This window comes from Felis catus, chromosome D1 (genome assembly GCF_018350175.1).
Source record: "Felis catus isolate Fca126 chromosome D1, F.catus_Fca126_mat1.0, whole genome shotgun sequence".
NCBI classification, from domain to species: Eukaryota; Metazoa; Chordata; class Mammalia; order Carnivora; family Felidae; genus Felis; species Felis catus.
The window spans coordinates 59434230-59460160 of NC_058377.1; the positions used below are offsets into that span (position 1 = coordinate 59434230).

A 25931-nucleotide genomic window follows, 5' to 3' on the forward strand; every position below is an offset into this window, starting at 1 on the left:
GTAGCTTGCAGGATATGCCTGTCTTTGCACTTGTTTTGTTGTTGTTGTTAAATTCCAGACTGCATCATTGCCTGCCACAGTTTTCTGGCAGCTTATCTGATTTTCCCTGACCCATCAGTTTGAATGTGGTCTCCCCTCCAACTTCATGTATGCTAAGTCCTAAAAAGTGACAGTCCTTTAGAATCACCCCAAGACTCTCCTCTCTCCTTACCAAGACTTTAGCTCCTTCTTAACCAGATTTTCTTTCTTTTTTCATTTAAAGATATCTCATTCTTTCATCTATTCAACCACTATTTATTGCCTACTGTATCCAATTCTGGGTCATTCTCATTGATGAAGTAGACAGAAACAAAAGAATCTTGTGGTTCTCTTTCCTTTGGATTGGATATACTTTTTCACAGGAGGTTGCCTGACTTATGGGATGTGTGAGGAAGCTAGAATAGAATACGAGATGTGAGCCCCTTGCCCAGAGTGTGTCCAAGCAAATCCAGAGGAAGGTCAAAGGCTCAGTTGGACGGTCCTTCACCTTTGGAGCAGAGGCCATGCTAAGTCCATCAAATTTACTAAATTTCTAGTAGAATTTCTGTGGGTCTTATACTGTGCTTAGTACTGAAAGGTGAGTTGTAGTTTGTGACCTTGGAAGGATCTCCCCAAATCCCAGTAATAGATCATTTTTCTGCCTTATCGGTATCGTGAACATCAAGAGATAAAGTATATGACGTGTGAATTGTAAAGTGCTCTACAGTTGTAATTGCTTATTAATTTCTTTATAATTCAGTAGCATTTACGGAGTGTCAGGCACTCTGCCAGATGCTGGGAATGTAGAAATGAATATACATGGTCTAGCCAGTCAACAGTGCTCTCAGTCAAGTGAGAAGACCTATGAACAAGACACCACAGTACAGGGTGATAAAGGCAATGATGAGTTCTACTTGAGGGCAGGCTGCTATCTAGGAAGTCACTTTGAATTGGGTCTTAAGTATGAGTGGGAGATTGACGGGCAGACTAAGAGGGATGGATCTTCCAGGCAGAAGGAACAACACATGCAGAGACATGGGGTGGGTGGGTGATAGCAGGTTGACTCATCTGCCACAGTGCTGAGAAAATAGCAAGAAGTAAGACTAGAGAGGGAAGCAGGGTTCCACATGAGAAGAACATTGTAGGACAGTTCTAGGGTGCTCACACTGTTTTCTGGAGGCCATTAAAGGATTTTAAGCAAGGAGATGCTCAGTTTATGTTTGCATTTTAGATGGATCATTCTGATGGGGTGGAGGATGAAATTGGAGGGGAGTGATCAGCAATGGCTCTTGACCTTTAGGGGATGATAGGCCCCTTTGAGAATTGGATGAGAAGCTATGTTTGTCTCCCCCAAAATGCACTTATAATTTCTAGGGATTCTTAAAAGTGATCTTTGGGAATGGAGAAAGTAGATACGAACAACATACTATGAGGTTGAGTTCTTAGCCGAATGTGGAAATTGGTGGAAAAGGAGGTATCCATGGTGACATCCCAATTTCTGATTTGGGTGAACAGTTGGATGTATGGGTCTGGAGCTCAAAGGAGAAGTCAGGAGATAGGGATGTAGGAGCCCCCTGCATTTACTTGGTAGGGACTACAGTGGATGTGACTAAAATTGCCCAAGGAAAAGAGTTAAGGTAAGAGGTGAGGGGACAAGGTGTGAGGAGGAAAGAGGATCCAAACAAGGGGACCAAAGGTATCAGAGAAGTGCCCTTGTTATCTCTGTTCTGCCTGCTTAGCACAGGCACAGTCTAGAAAGGAAAGAAACTTCTGTGACCTCCTTTCTGAGACTTTATTATTGGTTGCCCCATTCCTAGTGAAACCCTTCTCCTGTTTTACATATGACCATTGCTCCTTGGCAAGAAGCCTGCTCAGTCAGGCACATTACAGTATTTCCCACCTTTGTCAGAGTTGGTGTTTCTGGGCAGAGGGCAGGTCTGCTAGTGCAAGTGATACAGGAGTGCGTGGCATAGAAACCCTGCTGGCCTGACTGTTCTGTCCATTGTCGTTAGCCCTCAAGAGTGGCATCTTCAGAGGCATAATGGTGTCCTGGAGAAAGGTCAGACTTTCTGCCAGGCAGTTATCTAAGCTCTATTCGTCTGAGTTCTGTAACTTACAAGCTGTATGGTCTTAAGCAAGTGACTTAAGGTTCTTGAATATCAGTTGTCTCCTCTCTAACATAGGGATAACAATACTCATCTACAGGGCTATTAGGATGACTAGAGATAACTAAAGCATAGTGTAAAGGATAATGTCATTTGATGAAGAATTTCTCTACTGTAGTGGGTTTTGACTCCATGCAAACCTTCCTTGGAGGTACTGAGCAACTCATCACTCAAGGAGCATTGACAGAGGCTTGGATGTCTGCCCATCAGGGATTCTGTATAGAGGATTCTTGCCCTGGGTCATTGGACAATATGGCCTCCAAGGCCCCTGTCAGCCATGTGATTTCTAAGATTCTAGAAACTCCAGGCTCACCATCAGAGCAGGTAATGTACTTAGAAGTAGGATTTGAGCTGGGCTTTGGAGGGTAGAAAGGAAAGGAAAAAAGAAAGGATATTCTAAGCAGGGACACAGCTTAAACAAAGGCACATAGAGGGGACAGATGTGGAGGAGAACGTGGAGATCACTGCTGCTTCTCTACCAACTCATTCCCCGATCTTGACCACATTCCATTCAGTGCCTTGCTCCCCACCCATGCTCACTCCAGGAGAGTTCCACTTGTGGCTGGCCGATGGGTGGTGGGTCCCAATCCTCAGGTGGAGGAGGCAATAAATTAACGATAACAGTAAACAAGTCGCCCAGCCAAGGATGCCGCAGGCTGCTTGTAAGTAACTGTTATAAACATTGGGTGTCTGGGGCTGTCAGAAATGCAAGCGAGCACTCTGAGCGCCTCTCATATGTACAATTAAAACAATAAAACACGGCAGAAACATGACCAGAATAGGATATAAATCAGCTTCTCTTCTCAGCTCCGAGTGGTGGCTGAATAAAGATGAGTCGTGCAGAAGCTGGGTTGGTATAGGACCCTTCTGGGGAGTAGGCCGTACCTCCCAAGGCTAACCCCAATAGCCTGGGTGGTCCCCTTCCCACAGCTCCAGGGGCTGTAGGCCCTGGCCTGCTCCAGCTGACCTCCCCATCTCTGTGTCTTTAGATGGGGGACAGGACGGTGCAAGCTGGCGCATCACAAACCAGTGGACAAGTGCCCTGGAGTTCAGGAGATGGCTAGGAGTTCCCACTGGCGGTAATGGAACGGCTCTCTATAACATTTCTCCCCCTCCCCAGGACGTGCCAGGGAGTCGTCTCATCTTAGCTCATCTATTCAGTATAAGTTAATCACCCAGCACCCACTGTGTGCCCAGCCCCTCTATCCCCTTGGAAAGCACAAATTTAGATGGAAGAATAAGCCTCCCAAGGGCGTAAGAGAGGTCCCCAGTCTTTGAGTAGCATGATTTAAGTCTACAGATGTTAGTTCTGGCCTTGGGCTTGTACTGCTTTTAAAAACTCGTCTGGACTTTCTCCCTGGAAGAGACCCTATTTTGCCACTTTAAGCTTCACTCCTAGTGAGGTTGTGGGCTAATGCCATAAGTACAGAACACTTAATAGCTATGACACCTGCAGTATTTTTTTGTACCTCTCTGAGGCTCTGTCTCCTTATTTGTAAAATAAAGGTTACCAGAAGAGTTAGAGATAGTTTATTTATCCCTAGCCTAAAACCTAGAACATAGAAGGAATTCCACTAATGTAAATTTCTGTTTTTATATCATCATCATTATCCTCACCATACTTTTGTGGAACTTCATTCAGAATCTTTGACATGGGCTTCCAAATGCTATTCAGTGGTAGCAAACTGTTGTCTGTAAAGAGCCAAATATTTAGAGTCTGAGGAGTGGCCTGGTCATCACCTAACTGTGTGACTTTGGGCGTTTCTCTTTATTTCTCTGAGCCTTGATTTTTTCATCTATAGAAAAGAGTAAACTATTGGTTTATTATAAAGATCAAATTGAAGTACTTATGAAAGCACTTGAGAAGATACAAGGCATTGTGCAAATGTGTGAGATACTAGTAAGAAAAGTAAATCGTAATAATAAAGATTGAAGACTGGACCAAGACAGTCTTTGACAAGTGTCCAGTCAGAGGTGCAGATAATAAGGACTATCAGAGCTCAAAGAAGAGAATCTCTGGTTGAAGCAGTTAAGGAAATAAAATGGTATCTGAGCCCCAAAGTATAAGAAGGTTTTATGGAGGGCCTGAAGGTGGGTGCAGTTGGGTGTGAGGGGGTGTATTATATCCACAACAGTGAGGAAAAGAAAAATGTGTTTCAGGCTGTTAAGTGAACTTGTCCAGGTGAAGCAGCTATACAGCAGGTTTATTTTGAAAGATGTGGCATTAGTAGACTGGGGCCAGGTCTAGATACTTGGACTTTATCCTTTAGACAGAGAGGAGCCTCGATGGTTCTAGAGGAGAGGGCACCACAGGAACTGATGCCTTGCAGGGTGGAGAAGCAAGGGGAGGTAATAATAAGATAATGGTGATGAGGTGGCTGCAGCAGCAGGTAACACTGATGCTGTGTGCCCGTAGCAGCCCTGTGATGTAGGCACTAAAGGAAACTGAGGCAGAGAGATGCAGCCAAAATGCCAGCGGAACTGTCTCCTGCTCTTACACAGAACCCGGCCACCAGAGCAGCCTCTAGGTGTCCCACACTTGGCCCAGAACCTCTGCTGGTCCAGAGTCTTGGAAGGCTTGGGAATCTGCCAGGCCAAAAGCTATTTGGGCAAGTTATTATTTTTAATAATGTCCCTGCCTCTTCCTCATCAGTGTCACAGCCTTGTCACTCCTCCAGGGCCAGCGGTTCTACATCTCATTTCTCAGCAGTGCCAGCCACTACAGAGTCACCAGGATGGACAGTGCACTGTGAATCCATCACGCCTGTTAGCCAACTTCAAGATGAAGTGTATCAGCCAGTTAGGTTAATTGTTCCCCTCCTTTTAGCCGTATTTATATATGGTTGACTAGGAGAGGGAGATAGACGAGTTGACATGTTTTGTTAAAAAGAATAAATTTGATACATTTATAAAAATAAAGGAAAAGTGGGATGAGGTGGCAAAGGACTAGTCTTGTGATTTTTAACTGATTTACATATTTTGTGTATAAATATTTTTTCATCAAAAGTTCCAAATCAGGGATGGGTCCCACACACCACACAAAATATATTAGAGACATTTATATGGATAGCAGGAAGGGAGACAGAGGGCTGAAATTTTCCAGGCACCCAGTGATTGATGGGGGCTGAGGCTCCCCCTGACGCTTTATTGAGTTTCCGATGATTATCTCTCGCTGAGACATTTTTTACAGATGACGGTCGAGCTGTCACAATGGACCATGGGGGAAAAAAAAACAACAATAATAACACTTTAATCTTTTTACTGCACTGCTCCCTAGTATCTCAGATTCATCTTCCCTGACGCACGCAGTTCATTATTCTGCCCCTCCCTGGATGGGAAATAAAGGAAAATAAATATATATGTAGACACACTTACCCACATACATACACACACACGGACTGGATATAAAAGAGACCACCTCAGAACCAGAGAGAGGCAGAATTTATTGTTCTTTTTGCAAGTGTTGAGGTTTATTAGTAGAGATGCTGGGTTGGCTTGGAATTGGCTATTAATTACAGCATTTTGTATTTGTTTTTATTGCAAGTTTTTAACATTTTGAAGAAAAGGCAGAGAAGAGGCAAGCAGGTATAGAGATGGGGAGCACAGAGGGACCAGGTTTGGCCAACCAAGTAGCATAACTGGCTGAAAGGCAGAGAGGGCAGGCTCTTCCTCTTGTTGCCAGCCCTACCCGGAGGATCCCTGGAGCTGAAAGGATTCTGCTTTCGTTGGGATGGGGGCAAAGCAGGGGCAGTGGGGGAAGTTTAAGCTCAGAGTAATGATTGGCCACCTCAGAGGGACTCTAGATGGCTGTGAGATGTTACTGCTGTGAGAGTTAGGTGAGATGGGAAGAAGAGGGTCAAACACAGTGCCAACGTGTCTACAGACAGCAGAGTAACACATTCTTAAGAGTTTGCCCCACTCTCTGAATATGATGGTATGAAGGTGACATGTGGGCTCTGGAAAGCTCGACCTAGGTCTATGTTCAAAGAAGGGGTCTTGGCCCAGAGAGGATGCCACACTGCCTAGCACCACAGGCAGGGTCAACAACCTGTCTTCTTGAAGTTCTAGGCCAACCTTCCTGTTCTCCCCCTTCCCTTTCATGGGGGTGAGAGAAGATGAGTTTGGGGTCCTTGGGGGAAGGCTGCCCTTGATGTGCCTTCAGTAGAGTAAGTGCAGACCCAGTATTACCTTTAATTCTTCAAACCTTTTCTGAGCTCCTAGTAGAAGGTAATAATGAGATAAGCAGAGTCCTGTTCTTAAGTAGAAATTTTCCGGTCCATGGGCAGAGAACATGGTGTCTGTGAGAACCATTTTCAAGTGGGGTCTGGTAGTCCACCCATAGGCCAACCTAGAGACCATGGGTGCCTTCTTTGTATGAAGGATAAAAAGATGTGTAAGACACAGTATCTGTTCCTTCAAAAACCTGTTTTCTGCTTGGGGAGACAAACTCCAACATCCACTCACTAAGGAAGTATTTATTGAGCACCTGCCATGTTCAAGAATATACATAAGAGGCAACTGAGAACATTTAAGACTAAAAAGAGAATGGTAACTAATTTGATACAGACTAGACATTACTCAAATGCACAGAGGGAAAGGAGATCGGTGAAGATCAGCCTGCTTAAATCATAAAGGATGAGTAACATATAGATAAAAGGAGTAATGATGTCATGTAATCACATAGAGAAAAGAGTACAAGCCTTGGAGTTAAACAGAGCAGCTCAATTATTAAATATCATTGTGACCTGAAACAATTTATACAACCCTGTAAGTCATGGTTTCTTCATTAATTAACTAGGAAGAATAATAATAACAGCCTAATGATTCTTGGGAGGAAAATAGTTGTAAAGTTCCTAGCACAATACCTGGCATATAGTAAGTGCTCAATAAATGGAGGCCATTTTTTTCTTCACCAAGAGTTATATATTTATTTGAGTATTGGAGAAAGACTCTAAGTCCTAGGGTATTAGGCATCAGGACTCACCTGTGACCCTTTACTGAGTATGAAATGGTCTCTTGCAATGAGCCTGACACATTGTACAGTGTTAATCTGAGAGGTGATTCTCGTCAGAGTTGGAGTGGCATCAGGAAGAGGAAAGGGCACAATAATAGATGTATTGACATTATTGACTATCTACTGTATGTCAGGCAGTGTGCTCACCTCCTTACATACACTTTTTAAAAATATAACAGCTTTGTTGAGATTTAATTCAGATACTGTACAGTTCGGTCATTTAAAATGTGCAAGTCAGGGATGCCTGGGTGGCTTATTGGATTGAGTGTTGGAACTCTTGATTTTGGCTCAGGTCATGATCCCAGGGTCATGGGATCAAGCCCCATGTCAGGCTTTGCGCTGGGTGTAGAGCCTGCTTGAGATTCCCTCTCTCTCTCTTTCTCTGTCTCTCTCTGTCCCTCTCTCTCCCTCTATCTTTTTTTCCCCTTCTCCTTCATACCCACTCCCCCCCACTTGTACACATGCTGTCTTTTTTTTTTTTAAGTTTTACATTTATTTATTTTTGAGAGGCAGAGAGAGACAGAGTACTAGTGGGGGAGGGGCAGAGAGAGGAGACAGAGAATCCAAAGCAGGCTCCAGGCTCCCAAGCTGTCAGCACAGAGCCCAGGGCTCAAACCCACAAACCGTGAGATCATGACCTGAGCCGAAGGCAGACGTTTAACCGACTGAGCCACCCAGGTGCCCCAACATGCTCTCTTTCTAAAATACATACATATATAAATATATAAAGTCAGTGTGTAAGTCAGTGGCTTATAATATATGCACAAGAGTTGTGCATTCATCACCGCAGTCAAGTTTTAGAACATTTCCATCACTCCATAAAAAGAAATTCCATTCTCCATTTCCTCTCAACTCCTCCTAACTTTAGACAGCCACTAATCTACTTTGTTTCTGTAGCTTTGCATATTCTGGACATTTCATATACATGGAGTCATACAATATGTGATCTTTTGGACTGCTTTCACTTAGCGTGTTTTCAAGGTTCATCCGTGTTGTGGCATGTGTCAGTGCTGCATTCCTTTTCCATAGCTGAATGGTCCGTTAATGAATGGACCACATTTCAATTCTCCATTTATCAGTTGAGGGACATTTGGGTGGTTTCTCCTTTTGGCTACTATGAATAATACTACTGTGAATATTTGTGTACACGTTTTTGTGTGAACATAATGTTTTCGGTTTTCTTGGCTTTATACCTAGCAGTAGAATTGCTTGGTCATAGGATAACTCTCTGTTTAACCTTTTGCAGAACTGCTAGACTGTTTTCCAAAGAGGCTGCACCATCTTACATTCCCACCAGCTGGGTATGAAGGGTCCAGTTTTTCTGCATCCTCAGCAGCTCTTGTTACTGCCTGTCTTTTTTACTTTGGCCATCCTGATGGATGTGAAGTTGCATCTTGTGGTTTTGATTTGCATTTTCTTGATAGCTAATGATGTTGATCATCTTTTCATGTGCCTCATGGCCATTTGTATATATATCCACTCAGATCCTTCATCTGTGTTTTAATTGGGCTTGCCATTGAATCTTGCAAGGTAGGTGGTGATATCTGTTTTACAGATGAGGAGACAGATTCTGAGAGATGTTAAGTATTTTCATCAAAGTTATACAGTGAGTTTTGCTCCCCAGTCTCCTCAGTCATTATTGACCTTTGCACAATACTGCCTGCTAAGGATTCATGGTAGGATCACCAGGGTCCTCTTATGGGGAGTTTTGCCAGCAGGAAGGGAGGAGTTGAGACATTAACTAGGACTAGGTGGGAAAAGCCTCTGAAAGTCAGAGGAATATGGATATATTAACAGCTCCAGGACTAGGAAAATGGCCATTTCCTAGGTGCCAACCATTTCCTGTGCCCCTTACTATACCACATCATCTCTGATTTTCACAGCAACCCAGTTCATAGATATTTATGTTCCCATTTTACCAATGATGAATTTGAGGTCCAGAGGGACAAAGTAATTTTCCAGAGTCAGTAGGATCAGAATTTGGTTCTCTTGAACTCAAAATTCTGAACTCTTTCCTGCCAGAAATATTTTATAAAAGATGGATTTCTTTCAGTGTTATTTGCAGCATTTACAAGCTCTGCAGGCCATGGCCCAGCCCATGGAAAGTACTTAATAAATGTTTGGTGGATGAATGAGGAGATAGACTAGAGTATATGGTGTAAAAGGACCAATTCCAACTGGGATTCTGGAGGCAGGCAGAAGGAGGTATAAGTGAGATATTGGAGGTCTCATCCCAAGGCTTGGTGTCCTGGGGGCTTTGCTCTAAGTTTCTAAACATAGCGCTTGGGAAGAGTGCTCTGATGCCCAGACATCCTTAGCTTCTCTGGAGCAGGATGAAGCAGGTGGAGGTGGGATGGGTTTGACTAGCCTTGTATCTTTCTTGTGTTTGTCACAAGAACATTAGAGTGGGAGGGACCCTCAGAGACCATCTAGTTTGATGCTTCTTAGAGTTTTCTCTGAGGAGCAACACAAAGGGCTTTTTTAAACTGTACATTCCCAGGCCCTGCCTACTAAAATTGCTGAGATGGGGGCCTAAGAATCAACATTTAAAAAAAAATTTGTTTTTAACGTTTATTTATTTATTTATTTATTTATTTTCAACGTTTTTTATTTATTTTTGGGACAGAGAGAGACAGAGCATGAACAGGGGAGGGGCAGAGAGAGAGGGAGACACAGAATCGGAAACAGGCTCCAGGCTCTGAGCCATCAGCCCAGAGCCCGATGCGGGGCTCGAACTCACGGACCGCGAGATCATGACCTGGCTGAAGTCGGACGCTTAACCGACTGCGCCACCCAGGCGCCCCAACGTTTATTTATTTTTTAGAGACAGACAGAGAAAGAACATGAGCCGGGGAAGGGCAGAGAGAGGAGACACAGAATCTGAAGCAGGCTCCCGGCTCTGAAGTGTCAGCACAGAACCCGACTCGAGGCTCGAACCCATGAACCGCGAGATCATGACCTGAACCAAAGTCACATGCTTAACCGACTGAGCCATCCAGGTGCCCCAAGAATCAACATTTTTTTTACAAGTTACCCTGGTGGTTTTGTTCCCACTAAAGTTTAAGAACCACTGGTGTAGAAAAACTCTTCAACTTTAAAAATAGGGAATCTGGGGGTGCCTGGGTGGTTCGGTTGGTTAAGCATACGACACTTGATTTTGGCTCAGGTCATGATTTCCTGGTTCGTGAGATCGAGCCCCATGTTGGGCTTTGTGCTGACAGTGTGGAGCCTGCTTGGGATTCTCTCTGTCTCTCGCTCTCTCCCCTCCCCTGCTCACATTCATACTCTCTGTCTCTAAAAATAAATAAACTTTAAAAAAATGAAAATAGGGAATCTGGGGGCACAGAGGGATTGAAATGCATCTTCAGTTAGTGAAAGAGTCATTTTTGAATCCAGTTCTCTTGTCTCTTGATCTTTTTTGTTCTTGCTGTTCTCCATGCTGCTTAATCCCCTAAGAAAAATCATTGCATTGCATGCCCATAGTTTTCAAGGTAGAATCCAAATACTCTGAGTCAGGTCTCTGCCTCCCTGGGCAACCTCATCTCTGCCCGTAGCATTCTAGGCTTACTGAAAGACTCAGTTTCTCCAGGGGCCAGATAGTGCAGACTTCATGCCCTGGCCTTTGCACATACTTTCTTTCCTAGAATGCCCTTCTTCCTCTCTCCATCTGGCAAGATCCTCTTCATCCTCAAGACCGTTCTTCTGGGAGATTCCTCCCCAAGCCACATGACCTGTGCCCCGTCTTTGCTGCCATTAGACCCTGTGCATGTATGACTCTCATAGCACTTACTCTTTTGAGGAGCTAAGTGTTGGTGTGCTCATGGGCAGGCAGATGGTTGAAGGTTCTCATGTTGAGTGCTATAGATGTGTAAAATACTGAGGTGATGCTATATGAAATATATACAGAAAATGTTATGAACTAGTAACTGTTATCCATGATCTAACTGGGGGTCAGAGGGAAATTTTAACACAAGAAAGTATTACAAGGGGTATTATTAGGCAATAAATGATTAACTGGTCAGATGGATATGCCTAATCAACATGACAGGCATCCAGAGCAGAGCTGGGAAGAAAGGACTTCCTGGAAGAGGAAGCTTGAACAGGGCTTAAAAGAACAAGTAGGATTTGGAGAGGAAGGAGGGTTTTCCAGGCTGTGGAGGAAAATGAAGGGCCTTGCCCTTCCCAGGGATAGTCTCGTGGTGACCCCGCACAGGAGGTCTCTCTCCTGCCCCATCCCCTGCCTGAAGACAAACACAAGAAGCAGAGCTGACAGTGTCCACACGGGTTGAAAGGTCGGCCTGCCCATGCTGGCAAGGTGCTGTCTCTCAGGTTATAGCGAGGATTTAAAGAGGTAATAGATGCACAATATCTTTTTTTTTTTTTTTTTAATGTTTATTTTTGAGAGAGAGAGAGACAGCACTTGAACAGGGGAAGGTCAGGGAGATGGAGACACAGAATCTGAAGCAGGCTTCAGGCTCCAAGCTGTCAGCACAGAGCCCAATGTGGGCCTCGAATGCACAGACCGTGAGATCATGACCTGAGCCAAAGTTAGATGCTCAACCGACCGAGCCACCCAGGTGCCCTGATATAGAATATCTTGAGCGGGGGGAAGCTAAGAGCCCAAGGCTTCTTCCCCGAGACTCTGATAAAAATTAACCTACATCCTGAGCTTCAAACCAGGTTGAGCAACCCTGGTTTATGTGAGGCTTGAGCCTGCAGGCACTGACAGAAGCTGGGCATTGAGAAGTATGAAGGATAGGGCCAGGCAGACTCTAGATCTTGTTCTGGTCCACCACCAATTGGCAGTGTGCGTTGAGCAGGCCACGCAGCTTCTTTACCTCTGTCTTCTAATCTGTTGAGTAGAGCGATGGCATCTGTCCTAAGTTGTCATGGAATGAGGAAACAGTCACATTGAAGTACTCTCGAAACTATAAAATGCTGCACAGATGTACGGGGTTGTTCTTGCATTTGTCAGATTAGTCACAGACATTTACTCTCGTGGAGACATGCCCACATCTTTAAAAGCAAAGGCACTGCTAGACACTCCATGACATTAGATGGCACAAGTTCTGGAGTGGCAGGTAGAGGCTGGCTGAGCCTGAGGGAGAGGCACTCGTTTCTAGGGTTACCTTTCCCCTGTACAAGGCAGTGGTAATAAAGCTTTTGTTAACCAGAGACCACCCATCTTGCCTCATATACCTTTTTTCAAAGTCTCCCCCCGTAGACTTTGCAAATGAGGACAAGTGCCATGTCTGATTCATGTCTGTGTCCCAGTGCTTAACCCAAGGGAGAGCAACATTAGTAAATATTTGTGGTGATGATGTCTTGAAAAAAAAAAAAAACCCTGTTACCAGATATGATTGTCATAATATTTAATTTTTTTTTTCAACTTTTATTTATTTTTGGGACAGAGAGAGACAGAGCATGAACGGGGGAGGAGCAGAGAGAGAGGGAGACACAGAATCGGAAACAGGCTCCAGGCTCTGAGCCATCAGCCCAGAGCCTGACGCGGGGCTCGAACTCACGGACCGCGAGATCGTGACCTGGCTGAAGTCGGACGCTTAACCGACTGCGCCACCCAGGCGCCCCTGATTGTCATAGTGTTCCTCAAATGATTTCTTATCATACCCATTTTACAGATAGAAGAACTTAGTAGTGGCAGAGCTTAACGTCAGGACTGTATGACCCCATTACCTTAAATCACTTTCTCACTGTGGGAGACGGTGGCTTTTTTTTGTAATTTCAGCAGTGCTGGCAAGTGGCCAGGGCTACATGAAGGGCTTCAGGTACTACTTTCACCTCTGCTGACTCTTTGACACTGCTGAGTCCAGGGAATCCTGCAGAGTGCACATCAGGCACATACTGGCCACACCACCCAGGTATAGACTTTGCAACATCAAAAGACAGAGGTGGGAGCAGAAGGATGACAGTGGGATGCATTATTATTCTCCCTGTGGTCAGAGGGGTGAAGAGACGGGAATGGCTGACTTAGAGGAGAAGCAGGAGCCTGAGCTCATCTCTCCCTGGGCTGGTAGAGGCCGGGAAATGTCTTCTTTTAGAAAGGAGTCAGTTCGCTGGCTGAGGATTGGCTCAGACAGGGGCCTCGAAAGACCACCTTGGTGGGCAGCTGGTGAGCCAGTCTTGAATGAGTCACTTTAGCTTTCGTGGATTTACTTACTCTTCCTCAATGAGAGTGGGTAAATATGTGAGGGCACGTGCCGCACCTCTCCCCACACCTCCTTTCCACCTTTAGCTACTTGTTTTGGATAGAGAATAGTATGACATCATATGATCTGGGGGCTTCAGCAAGATCTTCTGGGAGAGGCTTCTCAAATTGGGTGATGTCAGGAAAAGAGCTTCCTGCAAGAGCACAGAATGGGCCTAGCTGACCTGCACTGGGTCCTAACTGATTGTAGCACCCTTCTCAACTTCAGTGTTCTCATCTGTGAGATGAGAAAATAAACTTACACCTCACAGGCTTATTCTGAAATAAATAAGGAAAGGAAAATGCTCTAGAGATTGTAGTACACTACTCACTTCCAAAGAGTATTCTGTGGAACACTAGTGCTACAGGATTTTAACAAGGACAAGGGAGAAAGAGCTGTCAAACAGGGTAATGCTGACTAACACCAAATTAAACAGCTGGTTCTTAGTCAGCAGTGCGCCTTTCAGAAGGGAAGAGTGTATGCAGGATTCCCCAAATGGGACCACTTTTCACAGACAGAATGAACTTTGGAAGTACAAGACCAGACAGGAGGGATAATAGCTGACATTTACTGAGAGGTACTATATGCCAGGCACTGTTCCAAGCCCCTTTGCTCATAGTGTCTTGTTTAATCCTTAAAACATCCCATGAGAGGGTACTGCTATTTCCATTTACAGATAAACTTGGCACAGAGAGGTTAGGTAAGTTACCCAAGATACACAGTCAGTAAGTTCAGAACTGGGATCCAAACACCAGGGTCTGGCTCCTGAGCTCACTTATTTAACAGCCACACTCTAAAACAAGGTAATATTAGGACCTTATTTATGTATTACACATTTATTCACTAATTCATCAAGTATTTGTGAAGTGCGTATCTATGTCCAGACACCAAACTGGACACTGGGGATACAGCTCTGAAGACAGTCACACTTCCTGTCCTCAGTGAGCATTTGGTCTAGTAGGGAACATAGTCAAGTACACAGATGGTTACAACAGAATATGATAAATACTGTAATTGGGAGATGCTTAAGGTGCCAAGGAAGCCCTTAGGAGGAATAACTGCCTCAAATTTAGGAAGAGTAATACTGGAGGAAGTGACTTCTAATCAGAGGCCTAATGAATTGGAGTTAGTCAGCTGAAGGCATGGAGAGGGAAAAGTGTTCCAGGCAGTGGAATAGTATTTGTAAAAGTTCAGAGGCAAGAAAGCTCATTAGGAAGGGCATGATGAGAGATGAGACCTCAGAGATGAGCAGGGGTCCTCCTCACAGACATTCCTTATTAGCTAGACCATGACGCTGGTACTCTGCTGACATTTGTCCCTGAACCGAATAGCCCCAGCTGAGTTCCTTGAGTTCATCTGCTTTTTATGGCAAACATCCAGTGTATACCTCTGTCATTGTCCTCACAAAACAGTGTTATAATTTGTCTGTTCCTGATTCTTGCATCAGACTGTTAATTTCTTAAAGTCAAGAATCATGTCTTATTCATTAGTGTCTCCAGAAGCTACTACTATGCGTTGATGCTCAGTAAATGTTGTTTGTTGAATAAGTGATGTGTTTTCTTTGTAAAATGGATTATATCCTTCCTGCTTTTTTGAGCCAACTATCCCTTTTCCTCAGGTTCATCATTATATTCAACAGCTAATGTCCTGTGTGGCAGTTCAGTGATACCCTTAGGGGCTTTTGAGGTGCTGTATTCTGTGACTTCCTCTTTCAGCTTTTTATTGTGCTGTTCTTTTCCCTTCCTGCCTGGGCAGCCCTTGATTTTAATCAGTCTGCTGGATTCTGAAGCCTCCTCCCCAGGCTTCTTGTTTGTTTCTCCTAATCTGCAGTGGGCTGGAAACAAGATCACTTACTATGATTTGATAAGACTATTTGTGACTAAGAGTTAGTCATTTCTGAGTTAGGTCCTAAAGGCGACCTATGGGGAAAATGCAGATGCACGTGGGACTTGTATGTTAGCTATTCAGAGGCCTTCTTCCTGTTCTTCTTGCTCCAGGACAGGTCAGATAACACTCAGGGGTTGGGAGAGGTCATCAGTCTGGAGAGCCTCTGTGTGGTGCAGAAGAACTGATCTATCATTAATTGACTAGACTACAAGAAAGTCTGTCTGTTCTTCAACTATACACTCCACCAACTTCATTCTAGCCAAACACTTGAAATGCTTCTACCTAAGCTCGCTTATCCTGGTGCTAGCTACAGACCTCAGACCGATCTTTATTAAGGCAAGTTCCAAGGAGAATGTGCTTGTACCTTCATTTGAGCAGAGAAAGAAGAGGGAGTGGGAACCAAGGCTAAGACCAAAATGTCTGGGCTCTGGGCTCTGATTCCCTTATTTGCAAAATTAAGTGGCGACATGATATGATGTAAAGAAAGAGGACTTGGGGGTGCTGGTGGCTCAGTCAGTTAAGCCTCTGACTTCGGCTTACGTTGTGATCTCTCAGTTCATGAGTTCAAGCCCCACGTCGGGCTCTGCACTGACAGCGTGGAGCCTACTTGGGATTCTCTCTCTGCTCCTCCCCCATTTGTGTGCACTCGCTCTCGCTCGCTCTCTCTGTCTCTTAAAAAAATAAAATAGAAGAAAGAGGACTTGGATTAGACCTGGGTTTTCCACTCATTGACTATGTGACCTCTCTACCTCAGTTTCCTCATCTGTAAAATGGAAATTATAATACCTACTACAGAAGTTAGTTAGAAGAACTAAATAGATTGTGTGAAGTGACCATTCCAGGCAAGAGTAGAAGGTCAGTAAGTGAAGTCTACTAGTATTAGGAAGAGATGTGACAGTCTTCTGGTTTGGGGGACTTTTAAATAAGAAGTCTAGTTTCACAAGAGGGGAATTGCATAGACTCCATTCCATGACCACTTGGAAAAGAATGATTTAGAAATGGTATGGTGCTTTTAACTACCTAGGCAAGGTTACCTGTTGACTAAATTATACCCTTTATCCAATGAGAGTTAAGAGGAGCCTACCTGTGCAAGCCCTATGGGCTAGGGAAGAGGGTGTACAGGTAGGTAGACCCAAATTCTGCCCCCAACAAACTCAACTCAGGTGGGAACATAGACAGTAGCTCCAATAATTTCTCCATGAGGCAAAAAAGAAACCCTATCCTCTATGCAGGATACTTACTGTTCTAGGTGGTCTCATTTCCCAAGGTGGGGCCCCAGAGGTGGGATAACCTTACAATTTATTGTCCAAACTGGGACTGTCCAGGACAGTAGGCATAAACCAGACCCATCCAGGGTACACTGGGACATCTGTGGTCACCCAGCCCAGAGGGTCCTGCAGAAGTGATGGAACTGGTTTTAGATTCTTTCGTATCATATTAGAGTCATGAATATTAGCACTGGACCGAACCAAGGGTTTTTGGCTCTTTGACCACACGAAATACTTATCCTTCTTACCTTAAAAAAAATGTTCATAGTACATCGTAAAAAGTGAAAAAAAAAAAGATAACAAAACTGCAATATAGTAAGCTCTAATATTATAGGACCTATATGCATGTACATATATAGAGAGATACATATATATGTGCTTTGTACGATTTATATGTAAGACACACACACACACACATATATATATACATATATATATATGTATATATATATATATATATATATATATACACCAAAATATTAAATGTAGTTTCTTGAGTTGCTGAACTGTTGATGCCTTTTCTACTTTGTATTTTTCTGTGGTTTCAAATTTTTAATGGATTTTTAAAAAAGTTCTTTCCAAAATACTGTTAAATACTCACTAGATTGTAAAAATCTTCAGATTAGCGAGATGTATGGCTGTTATTAGCGGAACAGTCTCTTTCTCCCACCTGACTCCTCCGTTAGCCTACCCCAACCTTCTTTATTCACCTGGATAGTTTCTCTTCGCCCTTCAAGACTCTCATTTTTTGGGATACTCTCTTCATGTGCAAAGTGAGCTAAGCTCCCCTCTGCTTTCTATATCATCCTGTTATACCTCTAACATAGCATTTATCTCCGATAGCACTGTAAATATCTGTTTGTTGTCTGCCTCCTTCATTGGATTGAGTCAGGGATCATATCTGACTCTTTTCTGTGCACCCAAATGAATCCTAACACATAATAAATGTCAGTAAACATTTGTGGAATTAACTGGTTTTGCTTTACCACCTCTTGCCCTGCACAGATGGCCCAGCACTTAGTAGGTACATCATGTGTTTAGTAAGCAGGTACATGAGTGAGGGAGGAAAATAAAGAACCAAGAAAAAGGTGAGATTGGTGGCTCATGGCATTTGTTGCTAATGGAAGGGTTTGTGTTGCTGTCCCTCCAGTCCTGGTCACCCGAGAGGATGACTTCAACAACCGGCTGAACAACCGCGCCAGCTTCAAGGGCTGCACAGCCCTGCACTACGCCGTCCTTGCGGATGACTACCGCACAGTCAAGGAGCTGCTTGATGGAGGTGAGCGTGTGGGTGATGGGGGTGGGGGTTAGCAGGGAAAGAGTACCTGGCAACCTCTCTGCTCTGGAAATGCTTCCCCAGAGCTCTGTTACTCTTCCAGAGCTGGAAATGCCTCAAGGATGGCTGCACTTCATGAGAGTGGCTCTGGGCATGTGTGATTTGCCCTTCTGTGCCTGGAACATGTTCTTTTCCTATGTGTGTGTCGTATCCCACAGCATCTCCTTGTCTGCACACACTCTGAGTTTTGATTGTGACTCTCCCCATAAGTGTCCTCTCTTCTCTGTGACCTCCAGAGCAGGGCTAGTGGAACAAGACAGGAGGCCTTCAAATCCCTACCAGTGCAGGTCTCAAAGATATTCTTCTTGATCCCATCCCCCCACCTCAGTCTAAATTAGGCCCTTTCCATTACTCTGGGTCATGGCACCCTGTTCTTTCCTGTAATTACTCTTGTCACAATCTGGAATTAGTTTAATGTGTTCAGTAGCCTTCTCCCTAACTTGACTCTGAACTTCCTAAAGGCAGGAACCATGACTAATTAGTCCCTAGCACCTAGTACAGTACCTAGCGTAAAGTAAGAACTCAATAAATCTTTGTTCAGGACTGAATACCCTCCCTTTGGAGAGCATTGGTTTAATTGGAAAGGCAGTATATGCCATCCCCAGACAGGCTGGACTCATTCTGTCTAGGTCTGGTACAGAGTTACCTGCCACCCTGCCAAATACTTCCCAAGCTGTCACTTTCCCTCCCACTTCCCCCTATCCCACTCTGGCCTCTTCTTGGGGTAGAGAAAGAAGCATCTTGCCAGGATGTGACATGCCCAGGCCTCTGAGTGAGTGTGGCACATGACTGCCTGTGTATGCCCTTGTTGCCACTTCTTGAGAGCCTAGGGACCCTCTCTTGGGCCAAGATCCTTCTCAGTGGTCATTCTTCATAGAGCCTGGGCTCAGGAAGGGGCCTCAGAAGTCCTCTAAGTCACCCTGATTGCCTGCTCCCTCTCCTCCTGGCAGGAATCTCCAAGAGCTCACAGGGTGGCATTTTCTTGGATCCTGGCAGAGACTGAGGGAACCCTACTTCTTCCCCAGGAGTCCATTCCATTTTAGTTCTTCTCTGACTGGTTGAAATATCTTTTTTAAAATACACTGTTATTTTCTTATCTATAATTGCTGCCAACTGTCCTCTGCAACCTAATCACTTTTTCAAAATCCAGTATTCAAAGAAATTCTTTCAGTCCTAGAGCCTTTGCCTCCCCAACCTAATATTCCCAGATTATATTCTAGTCCTTGTCATGTGCTGGGCTGGAGGGATTTCCAGTAATCCCCAAACCCTGCCACCTCCTGTCAGCCACAGCCATGCTGGCTTAGAACCCAGGCCTGGCCCATCCCCCCAGCCTAGGCAGCAGAGTGTGCCTGGGCCTGGGACATGAACACTGTGAAGCATAGGACTGCTCATGGATGTGGTGACAGTGCAGGGTTGTCTGCGGATGGGATGACTGATGCTTTCAGAGCAAGAATTCACTGCTCTCAGAAGCAAAGACTTAGAAAACGTCTCAAGCAAGATGCTACTCACTTTGTCCTTTGGAAAGATCTCAGGCAAGACATTTGTAGCTAAGAATTGGAGCATTCACCATGGGGCTTCTCTCTGCTGTGCCTTAAAAATCAATCAATACTCCCAGCCATTGTCCAGTGGTTTACATTCCCTGCTTCCCCTCAGCCCCCAAACAGACAGGGAATTCACTCTAAAGAGACACCCTCTCCCCAGTCTTCCAGATCGAACACCTTTGAAATGAAGATGCACGGGCCTTTTATGAAGCACTCCCCACCCTACCCCTCCAGGCCAAGGCTGTTCCTTTGAGCCGTTCCAGGGGCATGGTTCCTGCCTGTTGACTTGGAACAGATGCCCTTAGCCCCCAACTTTACAGTTGGCCCACCTGCCTTTTTACCCAGCATCTAGTTACACCCCCTGCCCTAGTCTCCCAGCCTCAAGGGCCAAAACCATTAACCCACTTATTTCTCCTTTCCCAACCTGAACAAGTGGCCGTCACTCAAGGCCTGCAGGCCTGCCAACTTCTAACCTCCCTCCCCCTTTGACCTCTCTTGGTCTGCCTGTATGTGTGACCAGCCAACCGAGAGGCAAGATCCTGCTCCCTTGTCCTAGAGGCTATTGCCAGTCACATTTCCAAAGTCTTCTGACCTTAGGTGACCTCTTCTAAAGGGTTTCAGGGAAGGCAGCAGGGCCTGTATTTGCCACCGGCTTTGCCGCAGCAACTTAGAGGGAGGCTCTCTGTGAGATCCAAGGCAGGCATAGGCACAGGGCAGCCTATGCTCACGAGATCCACACAGAACCCTTGTCTTTGAAATTACTTCATCCATAGGGATTTGGGGCCCCCAGATTGTAGAGGGTTAGAGTTAGAGTAAGCAGCCGCTCTTGCCCTCTGGCCAGCGGTCCCCATATGAGAACTGGGAGGTGGTCCAGGCAGCAGCATCAGTCTGTTAATGTGGGAAGTTCTCTGACCCCTTTAGAGGCATGGTCACTTCAGGAAAGTGTCTGAGGAAGGACACCTCAGACTTCAGAGTCAGGCCAACCTGGGTTTGAATCCCACTTCCCTCACCTACTAGCTGTATTGCCTTGGACATGTCAACTTAACTCTCTAGGCCTGCTTTCTTGTCTGTCAAATAATACCTGGGAAGTATCACAGGGGTTAGGTGAGGACCAGTGATAATGTCTGTAAAATCCATGATATGTGGAAGGTGCACCATGATTGTATAGAGAAGTCAGGCTCTTCCCCTGACAGTTCTAATCCTTCTTATTTCCTCCCCATGCTAAACCTCTGCTCCTGCCTAAAGGCTTCTTAATTCTGTCTCTGCCACAACTTATTTAAAACACCCTTGTGTTCCCTCTCTTCTCATTTAGACCCTTGGGCTCTTCAAGGTCTCCCTTTCTCAGGAAGCTGCTTCTGATGTTCTGGTCCATTCTGATTGCACCACCTCTGAACTCTTGCAGGGTTGGGCTGGGTGCTTAGCACGGGCTATGTCTTCATCTTTAGGAGGTCCTGAAACATAGTGAAAAGAACACAAACTTGGGAGTCTGACAGACCTGGTTTTATTTTTTTTTTCTTTTTTTGTTTTTTTTTAACGTTTATTTATTTTTGAGACAGAGAGAGACAGAGCATGAACAGGGGAGGGGCAGAGAGAGAGGGAGACACAGAATCTGAAGCAGGATCCAGGCTCCGAGCTGTCAGCACAGAGCCCGACGCAGGGCTCGAACTCACAGACCATGAGATCATGACCTGAGCTGAAGTCGGATGCTTAACGGACCAAGCCACCCAGGCGCCCCTGACAGACCTGGTTTTAAATCTCAGCTCTGCATTGACAGTGTGGGCTAGCTAGTTGTCATCTCTGAGGCCGTGGACTTCAGGGCATCCTAAGATGGATCAGGCAGATTGACCCTGACCCTGAGAGACTCTCAGACTGGTAGAGGAGATAGATACGGAAACAGGCAGTGACAGCTGGGTGGGTGTCTGGCTGGGAGCTGGAGGACAGGGGCTCTAGGAACAAAAGGAGGAAATACCTACCTCTGCTTAGTGAGCAGGGAGGTGGAGTCAGTTACAGAAAGCTTGGGAGGAGGGGGCAGGGTTGTGCTTAAGTCCTATCAGGAAGGATAATGAGAGTTTGCCAGACAGCTTTGCCTGGACGGTACTGAGTTCTGAATTCACAGGTAGCAATTCTCTATTCTTGAGCTCCATACAAAAGTGGAAATCTTTGTGGTTTTCATTCTGTAAACATGCTGCTTCTGCCTGTATTGTTGGCTTATGAACAGGAAAGCTCTGCCTCTGCTCTTGACTGCCAAATACAAGAAAAGGTTGGAGGGACGCAGGGAGGGAGAGACAGGATGACTGGGATGAGGAATAATTGGGGAAGGTAGGGAGCCGCCTCCCTCAAGCCCCTGGAGCTGACTCATCCCAGTATTTCTAGGGCAGTTAAGGGTTTTTGCAGCTGTTTCCTCCGAGGGATGTGATCCCATGGCCAAATCCATCTTCCTAAGACATACCTCCAGTCATGGCAGGCTTTCTCAACTAGGATTCCTCCAGAGAATTGAGCCCTAATGCTCTAAGGCATCCACAGTACACAGGGAATAACTCCTCTCCCAGGCAGCTGAAATGGTACGAGTTATCCACCACCATTCATGGGAGAATTGAGAAAATCATTACTGAGATAATTTCCTATGTGTGGTTCAGAGGAGAAACCCAGTTGAAGAAAGCTGCAAGGAAAGAACACGAACTGTGAAGTCAGGATGTCAATGCCAGCCCTGCCACCAAATAGTGTGTGGTCCTGGGCAAGCTCCTGACTGCTCTGAGGTTGTCTTTCCTCTTCTGGAAATGGGAGTATGCCACCTGCTGTCTGTGGTTTTGTCAGACTTAGGGCATGTGTAGGTTCTACAAAGTAGGCACTTTATAGATGGTCTTGTATTACTTACTTCAAAAATACTCAGTGCTTACTTGTTAAAAAATAAATACAAAATAAAAAAAGAATCCTACCCATCCTAACTTTTTTTTTTTTAATGCTTATTATTTTTGAGAGAGAGAGAGACAGAGACCAAGCAGGGAAGGGGCAGAGAGAAAGGGAGGCACAGAATCTGAAGCAGGCTCCAGGCTACGAGCTGTCAGCACAGAGCCCGACGCGGGGCTCAAACCCACAGACTGCGAGACCATGACTTGAGCCATAGTCAGCCACCCAACCGACTGAGCCACCCAGGCGCCCCTACTCATCCTAACTTTTTAACCTGGTTGTTCTAGTCATGAACCTCACCTAACTTTTTTCCCCACTGCTACCATAATATCCAGCTATACAATAATGTCGCTTCAGCATTCCCACCTTGGTGCCTTTACTCATGCAGGTCTTCTGCCAGTCGGTCCCCATCTTGAATGCCACCTCCCTTCTGAACTCTTCCCTGCTCCCTGGGATTTGGGTCCAGTCCCCATTACTAGATTGAGGTAGATTGAGGACAAGGACTGTGTCTTATTTGCCCCTCCCTCCTTTGCCACAGTGCTCTCTGCACATAGTTTAGCACATGTCTAGATGCACTGATCATCTCTAAAGCCACTGTAGACTTTCTGTTTGGAGATGTGGTACTCTTGCTTCCTGGCCCACTTGTTCTTTGTGTCAGCATGTATCTGGTTTTTTGGAGCTTCACATATGAGCAGCCTCTTTGCAGCTATGTTTGTAGTCACAGTACCACTGCCTTTTCAGTGCTCATCCCCTCAGAAACACTTGGCCTTTATGAAACCTAATAGCACTTTCCCCGGGGCTTCCCTTAGCCTCTTCTACCTACTTTCATGGCTCTTCCTTGTCCTTCTCTCCAAGTGTGCAGCTCAGTCGTCAGTGTTAACCAGCCATCATCAAATGAGTCAAATTCCCCACCATCTCTGCCTAAGGCAAAGAGCCTTTCCAGTGCTGACATCTTCCCTTTAACAGCCTGTTAGTTTGTTTTTGGGGCTGGAAACTTAGAGTTCCATTTCTTGTTCCACTTCACTGTCTGTCCATCTGGCTGTACTGCCAGATGCTGAGGGAGTCGGCTTTGCCTCAGGCTGTCGTCTGGAAACTTCGCCCTCTGATTCTTGCCAGCAGTGCAGAGAAGGGGAATGAGCACTGGGCTGAAGATCAGATATTCAGGCTCTGCCGCTAGCCAATCCTTTCTCCTTTAGGCAAATCCTTTCTTCTCCTCAGTAAAACAGAGAAGTTGGAGTAGCTGATCCCACGGACCCCTTCGAGCGAGCTTCAGCATCCTATATAACCCCTAGGCAAGTCTTTTCATTCATTTTGTAAACACTTACTGAGTACCTCTCCTGTTATAGGCCCTACCCTAGGCACCTGGGAAATAAAGATGATCCAGACGTGGTCTTTGCCCTTAAGGAACTCATAGTTCAGAGAGGAAATCAGACATTTTAACAAAGACTTGCCATCGGGTATATTAATGGAGATATATAGGAGGTACTGAGGGATCACCAAGAAAAGACCTTTTCTGTCTCTGGGGAGGGCAGGGAAAGCATGGTGTAGGGAATGGTGTCTGCACTAAGTCTTACAGGATGAATACAAGTTTACCAGGTAGATGAGGGAGAAAGGCAGAGGGAACGGCATGTCCAGAGGCATGGAGTTTGAAGCAGTATGCTGTATTTAGGACATTTCAGGTAGTTCAGAAGAGCTGAATTTATAGGGTATGGATAGAAGGCTCAGAAGTCAAGAATGAAAAGCAGGAGCTGATAAGGGAGGCCTATACCAAGATCTGCTAAAGAAATTGGACTTTATCCTTCGGTGGGAAAGCATTAAAATTTAGGAGAGGGAAGGATTGGATTTATGTTAATGTGAAAAATCATTTAGGAGTTTCAGAAATGTTTATCAGTAATTAAAATGGATAAATTCAAATTAAATAAATTATGAAATGTTCACACAATGGAATAATCAAATGAATGAATGAATGGATGGATGGAATGAGTGAATGAACAAACAAATGAACGAACGAACGGTTTCTTTCTCTGTACAACAACACAAATGAGTATCACAAACCTAACATTCTGGACACAAGCCAGACATGAAAGAGTACTTACTATGTGACTGCAATTATATACAGAGTTCAGAATAGACAAAAGTAGCCAATGGTGTAAGAAGTGAAGGTAGTAGTTACCCTCAAGCGGTCAGATAGTTACTGGGCACCAGGGGGCTTCTGGGATATGTAATGTTCTATTTCTTTATCTACATGCTGGTTGTGTAGGTGTATCCACCTTGATGAGATTTCTTTGAGCTATACCTTTACGTATTTTTTTAACTTTTCTGTGTATATGTTATACTTGAGAGAAAGGTTAAAGAAAATGGAGAAACATGGATGAGAAGAGGGCATGATTGGAAAAAGGGAAAATACTTCGTTTAAAAGCTATTGAAATTTTCTAGGTGAGGCATAACCCAAGACAGTTGAAGAGAGAGAAGACTGATCCCAGAAAGAGTGAGGAGTAGGATCAGACAGTGAGAGGGGAGGAGGAGTCAAGATGAGGTCCGAGTTCTAGGTTGGTTGTCTGAATAGATGGCATGTACCTGCACTGAGATAAAAAATATAGGACTGGAGTGGCTCCTGGGTGGCTCAGTCGGTCAAGCATCTGACTTTGGCCAAGGTCATGATCTCGTCGTTCCCAAGCTCGAGCCCCACATTCGAGCTGTGCTGACAGCTCAGAGCCTGGAGCCTGTTTGAGATTCTGTGTCTCCCTCTCTCTCTCTGCCCTTCCCCCACTTGAGTTCTCTCACACTGTCTCTCTCAAAAATAAATAAACATTCGGGGCGCCTGGGTGGCGCAGTCGGTTAAGCGTCCGACTTCAGCCAGGTCACGATCTTGCGGTCCGTGAGTTCGAGCCCCGCGTCAGGCTCTGGGCTGATGGCTCGGAGCCTGGAGCCTGTTTCCGATTCTGTGTCTCCCTCTGTCTCTGTCCCTCCCCCGTTCATGCTCTGTCTCTCTGTCCCAAAAATAAATAAACGTTGAAAAAAAAAATTAAAAAAAAATAAACATTAAAAAAAGAAAAAGAAAGAAAAAAAATACAGGACTGGAGGTACAGGGGAATGACCAGTGCTATTTTGAATGTTTACTTCTTCCCTCCCTTTTCCCTCTCACTTTTAGGTTCTGAGGTCCAGTGTTCTAATGATTCCATTGCTGCTTTCTCCCTTCTTTGCACTCATCTGATGAAACACTAACTGTAGTTTGTTGTTTGTTTGTTTTTTTTAAATATTTATTTATTTTTGAGAGAGAGAGACAGAGCATGAGTGGGGGAAGGACAGAGAGAGAGGGAGACACAGAATCGGAAGCAGGCTCCAGGCTCTGAGCTGTGTCAGCAGAGAGTCCGACGCGGGGCTCAAACTCACGAACCGTGAGATCATGACCTGAGCCGAAGTCAGACGCTCAACTGACAGAGCCACCCAGGCGCCTCAACACTAACCGTAGTTAAACCCAATTTCTCTTCACTTCATGTCTGAATCTGAAGAGCTGAATATTGCTGGGGGAAAGAAAAAATCATACAATCATGCTAACTGGACTCACTTCACATTTATGACCATAAAT

The 25931-nt window shown here is 45.1% G+C and overlaps 1 protein-coding gene across 2 annotated transcripts in view; it reads left to right on the forward strand.

The window, feature by feature from the left end:
- CLPB (caseinolytic mitochondrial matrix peptidase chaperone subunit B) overlaps positions 1 to 25931 on the forward strand; it is a 143846-nt gene that overhangs the window by 55831 nt on the left and 62084 nt on the right. Inside the window, exons 5-6 of one of the 2 annotated variants that reach the window (XM_011286604.4) lie at positions 3173 to 3262; positions 17709 to 17837. In XM_011286604.4, coding sequence (XP_011284906.1) covers positions 3173 to 3262; positions 17709 to 17837 — 219 coding nt within the window. The remainder of the gene's footprint in view (positions 1 to 3172; positions 3263 to 17708; positions 17838 to 25931) is intronic. The other variant, XM_011286605.4, reaches the window with a different exon arrangement.